Source organism: Protopterus annectens, chromosome 3.part0 (assembly GCF_019279795.1).
Source record: "Protopterus annectens isolate FY-2018-M chromosome 3.part0, PAN1.0, whole genome shotgun sequence".
Classification (NCBI taxonomy): Eukaryota; Metazoa; Chordata; order Ceratodontiformes; family Protopteridae; genus Protopterus; species Protopterus annectens.
In genome coordinates this window covers 163,160,043-163,176,887 of record NC_056731.1, presented here as the reverse complement: position 1 = coordinate 163,176,887, position 16,845 = coordinate 163,160,043, and the positions used below count along the sequence as shown (strand labels likewise).

The following is a 16,845-nucleotide window of genomic DNA, read 5'->3' as shown; positions in this document are numbered from 1 at the left end:
ACACTTTGCATCACCAAAAGAACACCATCCCCACAGTGAAGCATGATGGTGGCAGTATCATGCTTTGGGATTGCTTTTCTTCAGCTGGAATTGGGGCTTTATTCAAGGTGAAGGGAATTATGAACAGTTCCAAATACCAGTCACTTTTGGCCCAAAACTTTCAACCATCTGCTAGAAAGCTGAAGATGAAGATGAATTTCACCTTTCAATATGACAATGACCCCAAGCATACATCCAAATCAACAAAACAATGGCTTCACCAGAAGTAAATTAAAGTTTTGGAATGGACCAGCCAGATCACAGACCGAAATCCAATAGAAAATCTGTGGGGTGACCTGTAGAGATATGTGCACAAGAGATAACCTCACAATCTGACAGATTTGGAGTGCTTTTGCAAGGAAGAGTGGGCAAATATTGCCAATATATATGTATATATGTGTGTGTGTGTGTGTGTGTGTGTGTGTGTGTGTGTGTATATACTATATTATATATGTGTGTGTGTGTGTATATGTATATAGGCAGATACACACACACACACACACACACACACACACACACACACACACACACATATATATATATATATATATATAACACACACACACACACACACACACACACACACACACACACACACACACACACACACACATATCCTCATATACATGCCTTTACTTTGTATTTATTTATTTATCATTTGTTTACCAGGGTTAACAATGATCCAGGCGGACTGTTTTTCAGCTTAGTTCGGGAAAGTAAATAAAAGTAGTTATAGACAAAGAAGTAGTTTACAGTAATGATGAAGAGTACAAGTATAATATTTTGAATGTTTACTTTTAAAGTACAAATTCAATATTAAGCATGGAAAAACATTATAGTACCACAGAAGTCTATCTATCATAGTGGGAAAAGTGTTTACAATTTCCTGCATACACAACCATTGTAGCAACATAATTGTAGTCTATCTAAAAAAGTAAACTAAAATCAAGGTGTAATGACAAATTTATTAATGCCTACACTAAGTGTACAAGTTCTGTATTCAAGAACATTCTTATCACATTTTTTGTGCTTTCTCGTCACTCAGAAACATTACACTAAGTGTACATGTTGCCTACACTTTGTGGTAGCCTTTATGAATCTCACTAGATATTTAATCCAGCAACAAAATCAGTAGGAAAACTAAAATTAGGAGGAAGAAGGTGTGAGTTATGCTTGTGTTGTCTGTTCACTGAGAACAGTGAACACCTAGTGTAGCCATTAATGAATCCCAGGGAACAGATAGGAAGGTGGATGGTGAAGGGCAGGTACTAGACACAAACAAACATCCAATTAGCATTTAATCAAAGTTTAAGATTTTCAACTGCAAAACATTGTGTAATTTCAAAATGACTGAATCTAAAGCTTATATACGCACTTACATTTGCTTAGAATTAAAGCTGCTTGTGGGTCATGTATATGTCAGTACTTACATAAACTGTATCTTGTTCACATATTCCTATTTTTAAGTTTATCTGGTGTTAGTCCTTTGTTATACTTTGCTGTGCTGTTATGCATCCATTATCAAGCTTTTCTCCCAAGATTTTTCTACAAAGAATGCTGCACAGCATTGGCTAACCTGGTTTGCAGAGTGTAAATAAATAAAATCTGTAAACAGTCTTTATATTTTGTTTGCATGTGTAATAAGCATAAGATAGAACATATAACAGACTGCAAGTGATTACCTGTGTAATTAATTGTTACATAATGCCACCAGGTAATTTAAATAACAGCAAGACCTAAACTTGAGAGCTCACCCATGTTACTTCATGACACTGATGGTACATATTAACCACCACTAGCCATCCATTTTTTAAAGAATTCTGTTCCTAGAAAAATGCAATGATTAAAATTTCTTACTTGTATTTCCTCATTGCTTAGTTCAGTGGTGTTTTGCTTATCATTCACAAGTTATTGGTAGTATTTCATATACTGTTTATGGGGTCATAGGAGGTTACTAGATTAATGGTTCAACGGCGTTTTTAAGCCTAGCCATTCAAGCCCCAATTTTCCCTATTATCAATGTCCAGAGTATGTGTCTATGCCTTAGGGCAATGGTTCTGAAACTGCAACCTGTAGCACCCCTTTAATCAAGGAAATATTTTGGCGGACCCCTATAGGTGGTTGTACACATATGTTATGTTTGGATCAACCCCCAACCCTCCCATGCAGCCATTTCAGTGTCCCATTACTTGGCTATCCCCCCAGTTGCCATAAACATTGTTCAAAATTCTCTGTGTGTATACTATTTTCTGCTTTACTTCTACAATGATTACAGATATCTGGATTTCATTTAAAACTTTTGTTTCAAATTTTATAGCACAAACACTGATAGACATTTGCTATAGCTAACAAAGCAATACAATCTTACAATGAAAACAGACTTAGCATTAAAACTTCTCTGCCTTTGAAACTCACATTCACTGAAACAGCACTGAAATCCACATTCAAAGAAAATGCATCTGGCCAGTGAAGGATTAAGTTTTCCTTTGGGCTGTTTTCAAAACACAGGTCCCTTGTGAACATTTTTAGGGCCATGCAAAAATTATTTGATTCACCTTTCTGACTGTATAATTAAATTTTAAGAAACAATAATTAAATTATATCCCTTGTATAATACAGCACCACTTGGTAGAGTGTGTTTTAAATGTATAGCTTTGCACATTTCTCCAGTAAGCAGTGAAACAAAACATATGAACCAAAAAAGGCCACTCAAACTTCTGTCATTACAATCCAGCGGTATCAGTCAATATGCACAATCTCTGCAGAAATAAAAGTCATCAATCCCACCTTAAAGAGACATGTAACCAATGCAAAGGTTGCTGCTAACAAGCAACTTTATATTTCAGTGTTTCATATTCATATTCATGACTTCAGCCCCCCACCCCCTGAAAATACAACATGGTATCAGCAATCCATCTACATGCTGTGGGAATAGAACCCACAGCCTTCTGCATTAAAATGCAAGCATACTACCTGTTGTTCATAGGTTCATAGGTTCATAGGTTTATACTAGGCTATCTGCCCAAGGGCATTTATAAGCCTAGCCCATAGTTATGTGGCTTTTGCCACCCCTTTAGTTTGAATAAAACTATGACTATTATTTTGCTGTGCCTCTGTCAAGCAGTGACACTGAAGTAATCCCTGGGGTATATCTGCGATCTCCCATCCATTGGTCAAGATTCCTCTTGAACAAGGCCAGCGAGGTGCTCTGCCTCACATGTACTGGGATTTTGTTCCACAGCATAGGGAGTCTCTGGGTGATGAATCTGTCCCTCCAGCACGTTCTATTAATAACCGTGTCAAGGTTTAAGTCTCTCGCCTTGTGGTTCTGAGGGATCTAGATTTTGAGGTGAAGCATATTCATCAAATCTGGGTTTGACATGGCCTTATATGTCAGGCACAGGTCACCTCTGAGCAAGCGGTATGAGACTGAATAGAGCTGGAGTTCTTTCAGTCGGGCAGCATAAGACATATTTTTGAGACCCTTTATCCTTTTGGTGAGGAACTTTTGGGGCCTTTCCAGCTGCTGCAGGTGTCGGGTCAGATACATTCGAATGGGGCATTGTACTCAATCATAGGTCTAATGAGTGATGAGTACAGGGGACGATGACCTCCCTTGATCTAGATGTGAATCCCTTCATGATCAGGTGGGCAATGTAGAAGGTTTTCCTAACTACTTTAGCAACATGAGTGTCAAACTAAGGCTACTGTCAACCTGGGTCCCCAGATCCCTGATGGCTTCTTCTGTGCTCAGTGGATTGCCACCTATATGGTAGCTAGGGGTAACCTTGTTTTCCCGAAGGGTATGACTATGCATTTCTTGGCGTTTAACTTTAGGCCATGGCTCTGGCACCAGTTATCCATTTCTGTGAGGCCCTTCTGAAGGATATCTGTGTCAGATGTGTTTTCGACTATGGCACCCAGTTTGCAGTCATCTGCAAACTTTGTCAGCCATAACCCTCCTGTGTTAGCTTGTACTTCAGAAAAGTAGATGTCGAACAAGAGTGGACCCAGGACTGAGCCCTGTGGGACACCACTTGTAACAGGCTTTGAGTCTGACATGGCTCCAGCAACTCTGACCCTGTGGGTTCTGTCACTTAGCCAGTTTGCAACCCATCTTGTGATGTATGGGTTTACATTCAAGCTGATGAGTTTTTCGATGATACCTGAGTGGGGTATTGTGTCGAAGGCCTTTGCCAGGTCGAGGAAGGCTGTATGGACTGCCTTTCCCTCATCAATGGCCTTGGTGACTGTTTCGAAAAGTCAACCAAGTTTAAAAGGCATGATCTGCCTTTGACAAAGCCAAACTGGGTTGGATCCAAAGTCTGCAAGTTCCCTATGTCTTTATTTATGAGTTCCATTATGATCCTCTCCATGGCTTTGCAGATAAGGCTTGTCAAGCTAATGGGATGGTAATTTCCAGGGTCGGTGGAGGCACCGCCCTTGTGAAGTGGGACCACAGTCGCCGTGCGCCACTCCTTGGGTACGTATCCTGAGGTGAGGCTAAGATTAAACAGCTGTCCTAACTGCGGGTTTAATTCCTCATTGAGTTCGTGGAGCACACAGCCGGGGACACCATCCGGTCCCATGGATGCTGTGTTTTTTGCCTTGGAGAGAGCAGTTCTCACCTGGGCGTTGGAGATGTTTGGGGGGCTACAATCCTCTGGTATAGATATCTCTCCTTTTGGGGGGGAGGGGAGGAGAAGTTTGCACTGAACCTGTCAGCCAGTATGTTGGCAATGTGTGTAGGTTCAGTAATCTTCACATCATTTTGAACTAATTCTGAGCATATCTGGGAGTTTCCTCCTAGGTTTCTAACATAGCTAAAGAAGGCCTTATGATTGTCTTTTGAGTCCTTGGCGATTTTTCTCTCAAAACTTGCCTTGGATGATTTTATGAGAGCTCTTAGTTTTTTACTTATAATGATCAAAGGTGTCTTACCTTTCAAGGATTTTGCTCTATCTTGTAGTAGCTTCCTCCTTTTGTTGTAGAGCTTGTTTATGGCTGGGGTACACCAGACTGGACGCTTGCCTTTGGTACAAAGAGTCTTAGTTTTGTTTGGGATTGCCTGATCCATGCAGTCCTGTAGGTGCTGGTAGAAGGCATTTGTAAGTGATTCAGCGGTTTGAGTAATGTTTACCACTGGCTCAGGGGCCTTAAAGGAGACCACACTAGTTTTTAGAAGTGTGAAGTCGGCTTTTGAGAAGTTTTTCACTGTGGTCTTTTTATTTCAAGTGGGGCGGATGAGGACCTCCAGCGAGATTAGTTTATGATCTGATCTCACCAGTGAGGGGTATACTTCCGGTGTTGAACATTGTGATCCCATGTTCGTGATGATGAGATCAAGTATGTTTTCTCCTCTTGTGGGGATGGTGACTAGTTGTTCCATGGCATTTGAGTTTATGAACTCCAGGAACCTTTGGGTTAGAGTGTTTGGGCTTGAGTAGTGTTCCCAGTCTATATTAGGGTAGTTGAAGTCACCTAGTATGATGGTGTTTGGAGATATATTTATCCCCTCCAGTGTTTTCAGGAAGGTCATGTGAGGTTCCTGAGTTTGAGAGGGTGGCCTGTAACATGCTACAAATTGCAGAGCAGTCTTGCCTATGGTTAATTGCACCTGGATGGTCTCCGATGCATCATGCATCATGTGTGTGTGTGTGTGTTACTAACACTTTTAAAATTCTGTCCCACAGTAGTAATACCATTTATTAGCTAGCTAAACAAAACAGTTGCACAGAACAGACAAACATATGGGGCAAAAATCTGGGTATTCTGCAAAAACATGGACAGTTGAGGGGTGTGCTACTGTATCTCACACACACCCCTACCTCCCTCTGTCTTACACACGCACAACTACTTTCTTCCCTCTTACACACACACACCGTACCTTTCAAGGAAAGTTGTTTTGCATAAGTACAAATTTTCTGAAGGATATGAAGTCTAAAGCTCAAATATACCCTTACCTGCCTCACTCCCTCTTTACACACACACACACACACACACACACACACACACACACACACACACACACACACACACACACACACACACACACACACACACACACACACACACACACACACACACACACACACACCACCCTACCTGCCTCCCTCCCTCTTTACAAACACACACACACACACACACACACACACACACACACACACACACACACACACACACACACACACACACACACACACACACACACACACACACACACACACACACACACACACACACACCTACCTGCCTCCCTCCCTTTACACACACACACACACACACACACACACACACCTGCCTCCCTTCCTCTTTACACACACACACACACACACACACACACACACACACACACACACACACACACACACACACACACACACACACACACACACACACACACACACACACACACACACACACACACACAAACACCACCCCTACCTGCCTCCTTCCCTCTTTACACACACACACACACACACACACACACACACACACACACACACACACACACACACACACACACACACACACACACCTACCTGCCTCCCTCCTTCTTTACACACACACACACACACACACACACACACACACACACACACACACACACACACACACACACACCTGCCTTCCTTCCTGTTTACGCACACACACACATACACACACACACACACACACACACACACACACACACACACACACACACACACACACACACACACACACACACACACACACACACACACACACACACACACACACACACACACACACACACACCACTACCTGCCTTCCTCCCTCTATACACACACACACACACACACACACACACACACACACACACACACACACACACACACACACACACACACACACACACACACACTACCTGCCTCCCTCCCTCTTTACACACACACAGACACACACACACACCTACCTGCCTCCCTCTTTACACACACACACACACACACACACACACACACACACACACACACACACACACACACACACACGCACACACCCCTACCTGCCTCGCTCCTTCTTTATACACACGCACACACACACACACCCCTACCTGCCTCCATCCCTCTTTACACACACACACACACACACACACACACACACACACACACACACACACACACACACACACACACACACACACACACACACAAACACCTTCCTCCCCTCCCACTTTCACATACCTCTCAATTTCTTCAGCACAAGAAATCTGGGCGAAATGGGGTGGGAGACAGAGGGCCAAAATTAAGGACACATTTTAAATATTGCTCTTTCAAACTTAGGAAGCCGATAGAACAAAACATGCTGGAGGGATAGGTTCCTGACCCAGAGACTCCCCAGACTCTGGAATAGATTGCCCATACATGTCAAGCAGAGTGCCTCTTTGGACCTCTTCAAGAGGAACCTTGACGATTGGATGGGAGAAAGGAAATTCATCCCAGGGATCACGTCAGTCACCCTGCTAGACAGGGGTCCAGGAAAGTAAATAATGTGGGAAGAAATAGCCAGGGAATTGTTATGGCTAGGCTTGTATAGGCCCTAGGGCTGATAGCCTAGTACCAGCCTATGAACCTATGAAGTAGGATTTTTCTGAAGGATATGAAGTCTAAAGTACAAACATCTGCAATTGTTTTCCGACTTCAGTCCGTAACGATTTACCTGGGATTTGACAGAAAACACCATTTTATGAGAAACAGACCACATGTGGAAAAAATCTGGACATTCCGCAAAAATCTGCACACTTCACTTAATTTTTAAGGCTTTATTAAATAAACAATACCTTTAGGCCAGGGTTTTTCAATAAGATTGTCCGGATCAGCCCTGTAGTAATTTTTGTCAGAAATAACCAACAAATCCAGGACCTTACTTGAAGGGAAAAGAAGAGTTGTTTAAGTTTCCCTCCAATTTCTAACTGCCCAGCAGTTAACAAAGAGCAAGTGAGCAGCTGCTCAGCATTAGCCACAAATGCAGAAGTTGTTCCTTCTTTCCATCTCTAAACACTCAGGGCAAACAATTGCTTAGGTGTGAATGCGGCTCAGCTGCACACAGGAAAGTCTCTTTTTCTTCTTTTTTTTTTTTTTTTTTTTATTATAAATTGACTGTGAGAGGAGTAACTTTTCTTTTTTTTTTTTTTTTACAAGGTCGCTGATGCTGCCTGAAATCTAGGTGAGTTCATGGACCCCTGGAATGCATCGTATGGACCCCAGTTTTGGAAACACTGCCTTATGGCATCTACAAGCCTGTCCATAAGGGATACAGGTGACAAGCCAGGGTGAATTTGTGTTTCCCATTCATTGGTCCAAATTGCAATTGAATAGACTTAGGGAAGAACTCACATGAATGAGGAGCCTGTTTTGGGGAAGGGGTAATCTCGAAGATATACCTGTATCTTCAACATGTTTTTTTTTATGAAACAGATGAGGTTTAGATCCTTAGAACAGGTAATTCTAGTGCTGTTTGCTTTGTGAATCTGCCACAGATCCATCAGGACTGGATCTGAGAATGCCTTGTAGGTTAGGCATAGATTGCTCCTCATATGTCTGTAGGAGACTGAGTGCAGGGACAGGGCTTTGAAACAGTCTGCATAGGGCATGCTATTTACACCCTGTATTGTTTTATTGAGGAACCTTTGTTGCCAATCCAGCTTTTGCAAATGTCTGGTCAAGTACATGCTGAAGGGTGCATTATACTTGATTATTGGTCTACTGAGGGTTGAGTATAGTGGGACTATGATCTCCTTAGATCAGGAAGCCATACCTTCACTTATAAATTGTTCCAAAGAAGAAGGATTTTCTCGCCACCATGGATTCATGGTGATCTCAGTTCAGGTTACTGTCAACCTGAGTTCCCAAGTCCTTTACCACTGGGTCTACTCTTAAGGGAGTATTACTGATATGTAATTGGCAAGGATAGTCATTTCACAAAGGGTATAATTATGAATTTTTTTGCACTGAGTTTTGGAGCATGGTTGTGGCACCAGTATTTTGTCTGTGTTAGACCCTCTTGGAGGATATCTACATTTTTGGGGGATTCATTGATTGTACCCAGCTTGCAGTTGACAGCACATTTGGTCAGCCAAAGGCCCTCTTTATTTGCCTAGACTTCAGAGAAGTACATTCCAAAATGAGCGATCCCACTACCAAGCCTTGTGGGATACCAGTAGTAATAGGCCTCTTGCTGGGGGAGGATTCCCCCACCCTAACTTCATGTGCCCTATCTCTGAGCCATTTGGTTATCTATCAGGTGGCATAGATAACAACAGGTACATGTGACTGGCATTTTACTTAAGACAGCAGTCATAAAATTGCCTGTTTTCTACATCAACTTTGCATTTAACTTTATTCTGGTTTGCAGCCATGACTTATTACAAACTCTTGCAGAAAGTTACTACTGTTTACAGAATACAAGTTATAAACAACAAAGAATAGTTACTTCCGCAGCTAAAATTAGAGGTGTGATCAACTGCAGTCAATTAGGTGAGTAAGCACGTGCTCCAAAGTTTGCATGACTGGAGTAAGGCATAGCATTTTTTCACTTTTTTAAAAAATGTTTGGTTACTCTCCGGGGACCGGATGGTGTTGCATCGAGGGCCAGATTTGGCCCCAGGGCTGGATGTTGTGCACCACTGATCTAGAAGGTTTGCTTCCTGTGTGGAAGAAACTGCTACTCCTGAGATGGGTTGTAAGTTTCTGTTGCTTAAGGATTCAGACTGAAAACACATCATGTTGTCAGCCTAAACTTTTTTAATGAGTAAATCATATTAGTTTCATATAAGTAATCTGGAATCTAGCATAAGACTACATTTGTATACTAAACTAAAAAGCAAAATTTAGAGATATGGGATTGTGCTTCTCCCAAATTCTGGTGTAAAATATTCACATACTTTTGCCAAAAAGAAAAGTAATTACTGTACTAAAGTCTGTCAATGTAACTTTTGTCCAATATCTTTATATCTTTATTTTAATATTCAAATACATTTTATTTATACATGTGCACACACACACACACACACACATGTATATATATATATATATATATATATATATATATATATATATATATATATATGACTTGGTGAAATCCTTTCAAGTAGGTTTTGTTTGCTGTTGTTTGGGATTGGCATATTCTCTTGCGTACCTGTAACAACGGCCTTACTATATGTGAATTTATGTTTTTTTTGTAGGAGGTTAATTTTGGCATGATTCAGTGTTCTGGTGGAAATATACTTCAGGGACTGGAAAATCTGTTGACTCAAGTCATGTTACCTGCACTTCGATCACAAGAGGTAACAGCTGCATTTTTTTTTTTTTTTTTTTTTACATTTTAAAGCAATCATGGATAGAAATGATGGCAATGCCTCTGTTAAGTTTGATTACAAGTCTAATAAAACATGTTTTACTTGAAATATGTAGCGTTGATTTATTATGTTCTTTCTTACCTGGAGGTTATGAATTACTGCTATTTTAATGGGGAATTTGGCTTTAGGGTGTCTGCATTTAGATAACCTCTAGCCGTACAGCAGCTACCTTTGTAAGTTTGTAACTGTTGTCTTTTGTTTGATGTGTTGTGAGAAATTATGAAGGAAGGTGTGCTTTGAACACTTGTACACCCATCTGGTACATAAAGCCAATGTGCACTGACATCTTCACTGAAACCCTCATGGTCCGTTTCTCTATGCTAGTGCTTTGAAGAAGGGGACTAATCCATCTTAGAAAATTGTGTTAAAAAGGGTATTCAGCACCCCAAAATGAGTCACATAAAAACATATTCAAGAAGATCGTATCAAAAATCTATGAGTGACAAAAAAAAAAAAAAAAAGTTCAAACAATCACTGCTTCCCCACTGGCTGAGTGGTAAACTAGTATATAACTTTTTGAAATACTGACTACCCAGTTCAACCTGCAACTTGTTAATAGGGTAATTTTATTTATTTATTTTATTTTATTTATTTTACATTTGTTAACTGGGAAAGTCCGACTGGATACAGGTCCATTTTCAACGGAGGCCCGGGGACAAAAGCTCCAGGAGTACATAACTATATTACTAATTACTAGTAAATTACAGTGAAAAGTATTATAGTGAAATTACAAAAATGGAAATTTTAAAATATGCATAGATAGGGACAATTTCAAGTCACATATTCATTTTAACAATATATATAAGCAGGTACAATTTTAAGTCATATAGACCCAGGATAGGTTGCTAGTTAGTTATCTAAGAAAGGAAAAAGTGAAATCCTTCTCATTCTTTCTATAGGAGAGAGTCATACAAAATTGTAAGTGGTTAGTGGCTCACTGACATACTCTTGTGAGGCTCACATGTACAGATTGTCAGTCTGGGGTTAGTCAGGGTTAGTACAGGGACAAAGCCAATGTGTTTACAGGTATTTTTTAAGAGATGATTTGAATTGGGATAAGGAGGGGTCATTGGTGAATTCCGCAGGAAGAAGGTTCCAGTTTTCCGACAGAGTTGGAGAATAGTGATGTACCTGCTGAATTGTTGTTTCTAACAACCTGCACTAGCACTTTGTTGGAAGAGCAAAGAGTCTTTAAGTTACTGTAGGGGGTGATAATGTTTTTCAACACAGGTGTACTGTCTGGGTTGTAGAGAATTTTATACATAGTTATTAGTTGGGAATATTGCAGTTGGTTGGGTAATTCTAGCCAGTCTAATGATTGGAGGTTAACACGGTGATGCATTCTAAAAGCTGACCCTGTGGCAAATCTTGCAATGTTATTATAGTAGCTATTCAACTTATTGAGGTTTGATTTGGATAGGTTAGCAAGGATGGTTGAGGCATAAAGCAAGGTTGATAGCAGATGTGTACGGGCAATAACAGTTCTGGTGGATGGGGTTAGGAATTGCTTGATCCTATATAAAGAGCCTAGTTTTTTGTTGGCTGTTTTAATAGTTTTGTCTATGTGAGCATCAAACTTAAGGTTATTGCCTATGATTACTCCCAGTAGTTTAGGGCTAGGTTCTGGGGAAATTATGGTACCATTGTTAGATGTTATTGTGAGGGGTGGTAAGGAGATCTTGTGAGTGGGAGAGAAGAGCAATAGTTTGGTTTTGTTTGGGTTTAGTAGTAGTCTGTGACCTGTCAGCCAGTTCTCTACTTGGTTGAACGTGATTTGTAATACAGCTTGTAGATCTGAGGGGGAGATGGCAGAGCAGATTAAGGTGGAGTCATCTGCATACTGAATACAAGTTGCACTTGAGATGACTTTATGCAGGTCATTAATGAATAAAGAGAATAAGAGGGGACCTTAAATAGATCCTTGAGGGACTCCGAGAGTGACTGGTAAAAGGGATGATAGATTCTCTTTCCATAGTACAGCTTGTTGTCTGTCACTGAGGTAAGAATGAAACCAGTTTATTGCTAGGTTGTCTATGGGGAGTGATTGTAGTGTGTCTAAGAGTAACTGGTGGTTTACCATATCAAATGCCTTGGATAGGTCTAGGAGGAGGGCAGAGGAGAGCTTGTTATTGTTGTGGTTTTGATGTATTGTATTAAAGAAGGAGAGAAGGGCTGAGGTTGTGCTATGGTAGGGTCTAAATCCGTGTTGGGAGGGGGCTAGGAGAGAGTTTTGATTCAGATAGGCAAGAAGTTGCTTATGAATACATTTTTCCATTATTGTAATTAGAAAGTTCAGTGGAGTCTCCCCCTTTGTGTAGAGGAATAATGTGGGAGGTTTTCCAGATGGAGGGGATATAGGCTTCCAGAATTGTTCTATTGAGTAAGACTGAAATGGGGTCTGCTATTTCATTGGCTGCCTTTTGGAGATATTCAGCAGGTAGTAGGTCTGCTGAGAGGGTGGTGGGTTTCAGCTTATTCAGTAAGGATTTTATGAAAGATGTTGTCACTAGTTCAAACTTGAAGGGGATTTGATTATCAGGTGTGGGTTTGGTGGTAATTAGGGTATTGTGCGATAGTTTGTTGGCTAGGGATTGCACTGTTTCAGTAAAGAAAGTATTAAAGGTATTGGCAACAGTTTTAGGAGGTTGTTGGAGAGTAGTTAGGGGGGTAGGGGTAGTTGACTGACCTGGGCAGAGTAGTTTATTAATGCCTGAACAAAAGTTTTGTGGCCGGTTTTGGTGCTTTTGTTGTAGATTGCAGTAGTATTTCTTTTTATCTAATATAATAGCCTTCTTAGTATCATTCCTCAACTGTTTATATAAGAGGTGGTCTTTTGGGGATCTAGTGGTTCTCCAGGTGGACCACACTTTGTTTCTGCTAATAATCTTTTGTCTTGTATTCTTGGATAGCCATGGTGCTACTTTGTTATTGGTTCTAATGGTACATTTGGGAGCATGATTGTCAAGGATAGCAAGAAATGTAGAGTTGAAGTATGAGACTGCTTCATCTGGAGGAAGTAGTGTTAGGTTGGACCAGTTACATGAGTTAAGCTCATTCAGGAAATTAGTTTGAATGATGTTCTTAGCATTTCTAATGGTTTTAAAGGTCAATTGATGAGGGACGTCATTTCTTTTTCTAATTATATAGGTGAGGGAGTGATCACTAAAATCTTCAGGTAGAGTGCTTGCTTGGTATAGCTGAGGTGGATTGTTTATTAATATCCAGTTAAGATTACTTTCCTTATTGTTGGGCTTATTAATTCTGGTAGGTGATGTGATTAACTGAGAGAAGCCATGCAGGTTTATATGGATTGAGGGGAAGTCTGCAGCGCAAGTATACCAATCGATATTAACGTCTCCGGAAATGATAGTTTCTTGGGGGTAGTTAGTGGACAGCCATTGGAGGATACTCTCAAAGGTGTTTATGTTGTCACCTGGGGGAATATAGATACAAATAATGTTTATAGATTTGTGTTTGTTGATTTGGACTTTTGTGACTAGTATTTCTGCATTGTTAGTGATCTGGGTATTTGGATTACTAGTTTTGGATTCTTCAAGAGTGGATTTGTATAAGATTTCTATCCCCCCTCCTTTTTTTGAGATACGATTAAGTCGCACTATATTGTATCCTGGGGGTAGAACTTCATTAGCAGTGGTAGTTGGTTTGAGCCAGGTTTCGGAAAGGCATAAAACATCAGGAGAGTGGATATAAAGGAAGGCATGCAAGTAGTGAATTTTCTTGTTTAAACTTCTAATGTTTAGATGACAGACTAAGAATGAGTTGTTGGCATTATTTGAGTTTCGTAGGCTAATAAGGTATTTATTTGTGGGATTCGTAGCAACAAGTGAGGTTGGGCCTGGGTTAGGGTGGATGTCACCATCTACTATGAGGTTAAGTAGCAGTCTAGTAATAAGTTTCTGGAGTTTTAACAAGAGTTTGTGATAGTTTTTAGACCTGGGGCTAATATATGAAGCACAGATGGGATGTTGAGGTTTTGCATTACTGGGGTTAGTTGAGGGGTAGGGATAGTAATGGGTTAAAATTATGTGCTGGGTTAGAAGATACGGTAGTATGTGTAGGGAAGTGTGTGGCCGGGAGGTGTTGGTATTCATAGGCTGTGAGAAGGTAGACAGTAATAAGTGGGGGTAAGAGGTAGTAAATGGGATTTGATTTTGGAGGATTTTAGATGTGTGTTACAAGTGAGTGGAGGCATTCTAGGGTGATTTAGTGCTGTATGTTCAGAATAGAGTGAGTGGCTTAATAAATAAGGTGTAGTGAGAGTTTGGAGATAAGTTGTAGTGAAGGACTGGCGAGGGTTAAAGTGTTGGGTGTTGTTAATGAGGGAATATAGAGGAAGTGATAGAAAAAAGTGGGAGTGGTTACAGATGAGCGGGAGTGGCTAGCGGGGAATAAGTGTAGGCGTACTGGGGCGGGTGGGAATTGGAGGCAGGGTAGGGGAGCGGAGTGAGTCCACAGGGTGAACGGAGCGGGAAGAGCCAAAGGAAGGTAGAAGGCAGGTCTGCCTGGAAACAATCAGAAGAGTAGAGTACAAATTTGAAGATGAGTATATAGTTTTGCTGAGAGAATAGTTAGCATACAAATAAGAGCAGAGAGGTTTGGAGGACCACACAGGGCACATATTACATAGACAGCTATACTTATGGAAAGTCAGAGAGGAAAGGCTGAGATGGACTAGACAGTGAGGGAAAGGAGGGAGAGAGAAGCTATAGTAGCAGAAAGGAGCAGGAGAAAAACAAAGTTGAGATAGTAATAATACAAGACAGTAAATAGGAGACTTCAGTCAGCAAGACAGGGCAGAAATGCTGTTGAGAGAGGGTTTGGACATAAAGGTCCGGGGAGGAGAAGAGTTAGGATGATAAAATAGCACATAAACAGTATACAGGCTAAGGGTAGCTATAGAAATAGAACAGGGGCTGCTGGAGTCTACTTTTTGTGGCAACTAGCAGGGTAACATTATAATGGCTGTTATATCATTCACTCTAACATTAACTAAGACACTAGTTCATCATATAGCGCAATCTACAGGGTCACATACTTCTGAGGTATGTTTTTAAGCTTTTGTTGGTTCGTAGACCGATGGTCAGAGGTGCAGGGTAGCAGTTAGGATACACAACGCACTGTTGCTGTTACTGTGGCTAGAAGAATACCACAGGGGAAGGTCCTCTTGGGCTACAAAAACAAAGAGGAGGGGGATTATTTTAGAACAAAGCTTCAAGAAAAAGAGAAAGGTAGAAACACTGAGGGTAGATATAACTAATTACAGGTAGGCAAATACTAGTTAACTAGCACTAACATCCACTGTATAGGTGACTTATTTACATAATTAGATAGGAACACAGCAGCATTTAGACTATATACGAAAGATATACATTAAAAAACAGCAGTTAATATAGATATATATAAATAAACTTATATAGCCAAACTGGAAGCAAAGCTCTCTTCACCCAAGACTGGACTAGACAGTCAAGAGGAGAAGGTAAACACTTGCACCACACCACACTCATCACATAGTCCCTCAAAACCTACACCACCAAAACACACACATAGAAACACAAAACACACACCTACATTCACGGTGGCTCTCAATAAAAACCTGCCCAAGCATCAGGGACATCCAAAGCATAAACGCAAGCAAACTCCACCCCCCAACACAACCCAATGACACATAGCCCACAAACTCAGTGTGCCACTCAACCACAGCCCATAAGGCATAACAACGTAGCCAACACTCTTGTCATAGGTGACTCTATAGTCAGGCACACTGATGTTCCACTCACTAGACTAAACAAGGAGAAAGTTACTGACAGCTGCCTGTCAGGTGCCAGGATCCACCACATAATGCATGCACTCAGGTCACTCCACAATAAGTACAAATATGACACTGTCATTGTCCATGTTGGTGTGAATGACCTGAGATGTACCTCCCTGGACTACATGAAAAGAGACATGGAAGAGGTCTCCGATCTTGTATCCCAGGCAGGTATGACCCTAACCCTGAGTAGCATCTTGCCATCACCCAGAATGATACCACAGTACAAGGACAAAATGATTGACTTCAACAATTGGCTAAGCTTCTCGTGTCATTCTAAGAGGATCCAGTATTTGTCTGCCTGGGACGACATGATCGACAGTCCACGATGCTTTGCCAGAGATGGCCTGCACCTGTTGCCCTTAGGATTCCGGATACTGGCTAAGGCTCTTGCCACCCCTATAGTGCCTTTTTTAGGCAAGGTTCAAATGACAAATTCACCACCATAACAGGTACAAGCAAGCAAAATCTGAGGGTAATGCTACTCAATGCTAGTAGAGTAAACCTCAAAATGCACTCACTCGAGGCACTCCTTAAAATGGAGAACATTGACATCTGTGCAGTGACAGAGACCTGGTTCAAAGCTCCAGAGAGTACC

General features: G+C 41.0%; 1 protein-coding gene across 1 annotated transcript in view; it reads left to right on the top strand.

Moving 5' to 3' along the window:
* Positions 1-16,845, top strand: part of LOC122796791 (dynein axonemal heavy chain 5-like) — a 2,204,633-nt gene that overhangs the window by 85,905 nt on the left and 2,101,883 nt on the right. The window contains exon 6 of the mRNA XM_044065521.1: positions 10,244-10,345. Coding sequence (XP_043921456.1) covers positions 10,244-10,345 — 102 coding nt within the window. The remainder of the gene's footprint in view (positions 1-10,243; positions 10,346-16,845) is intronic.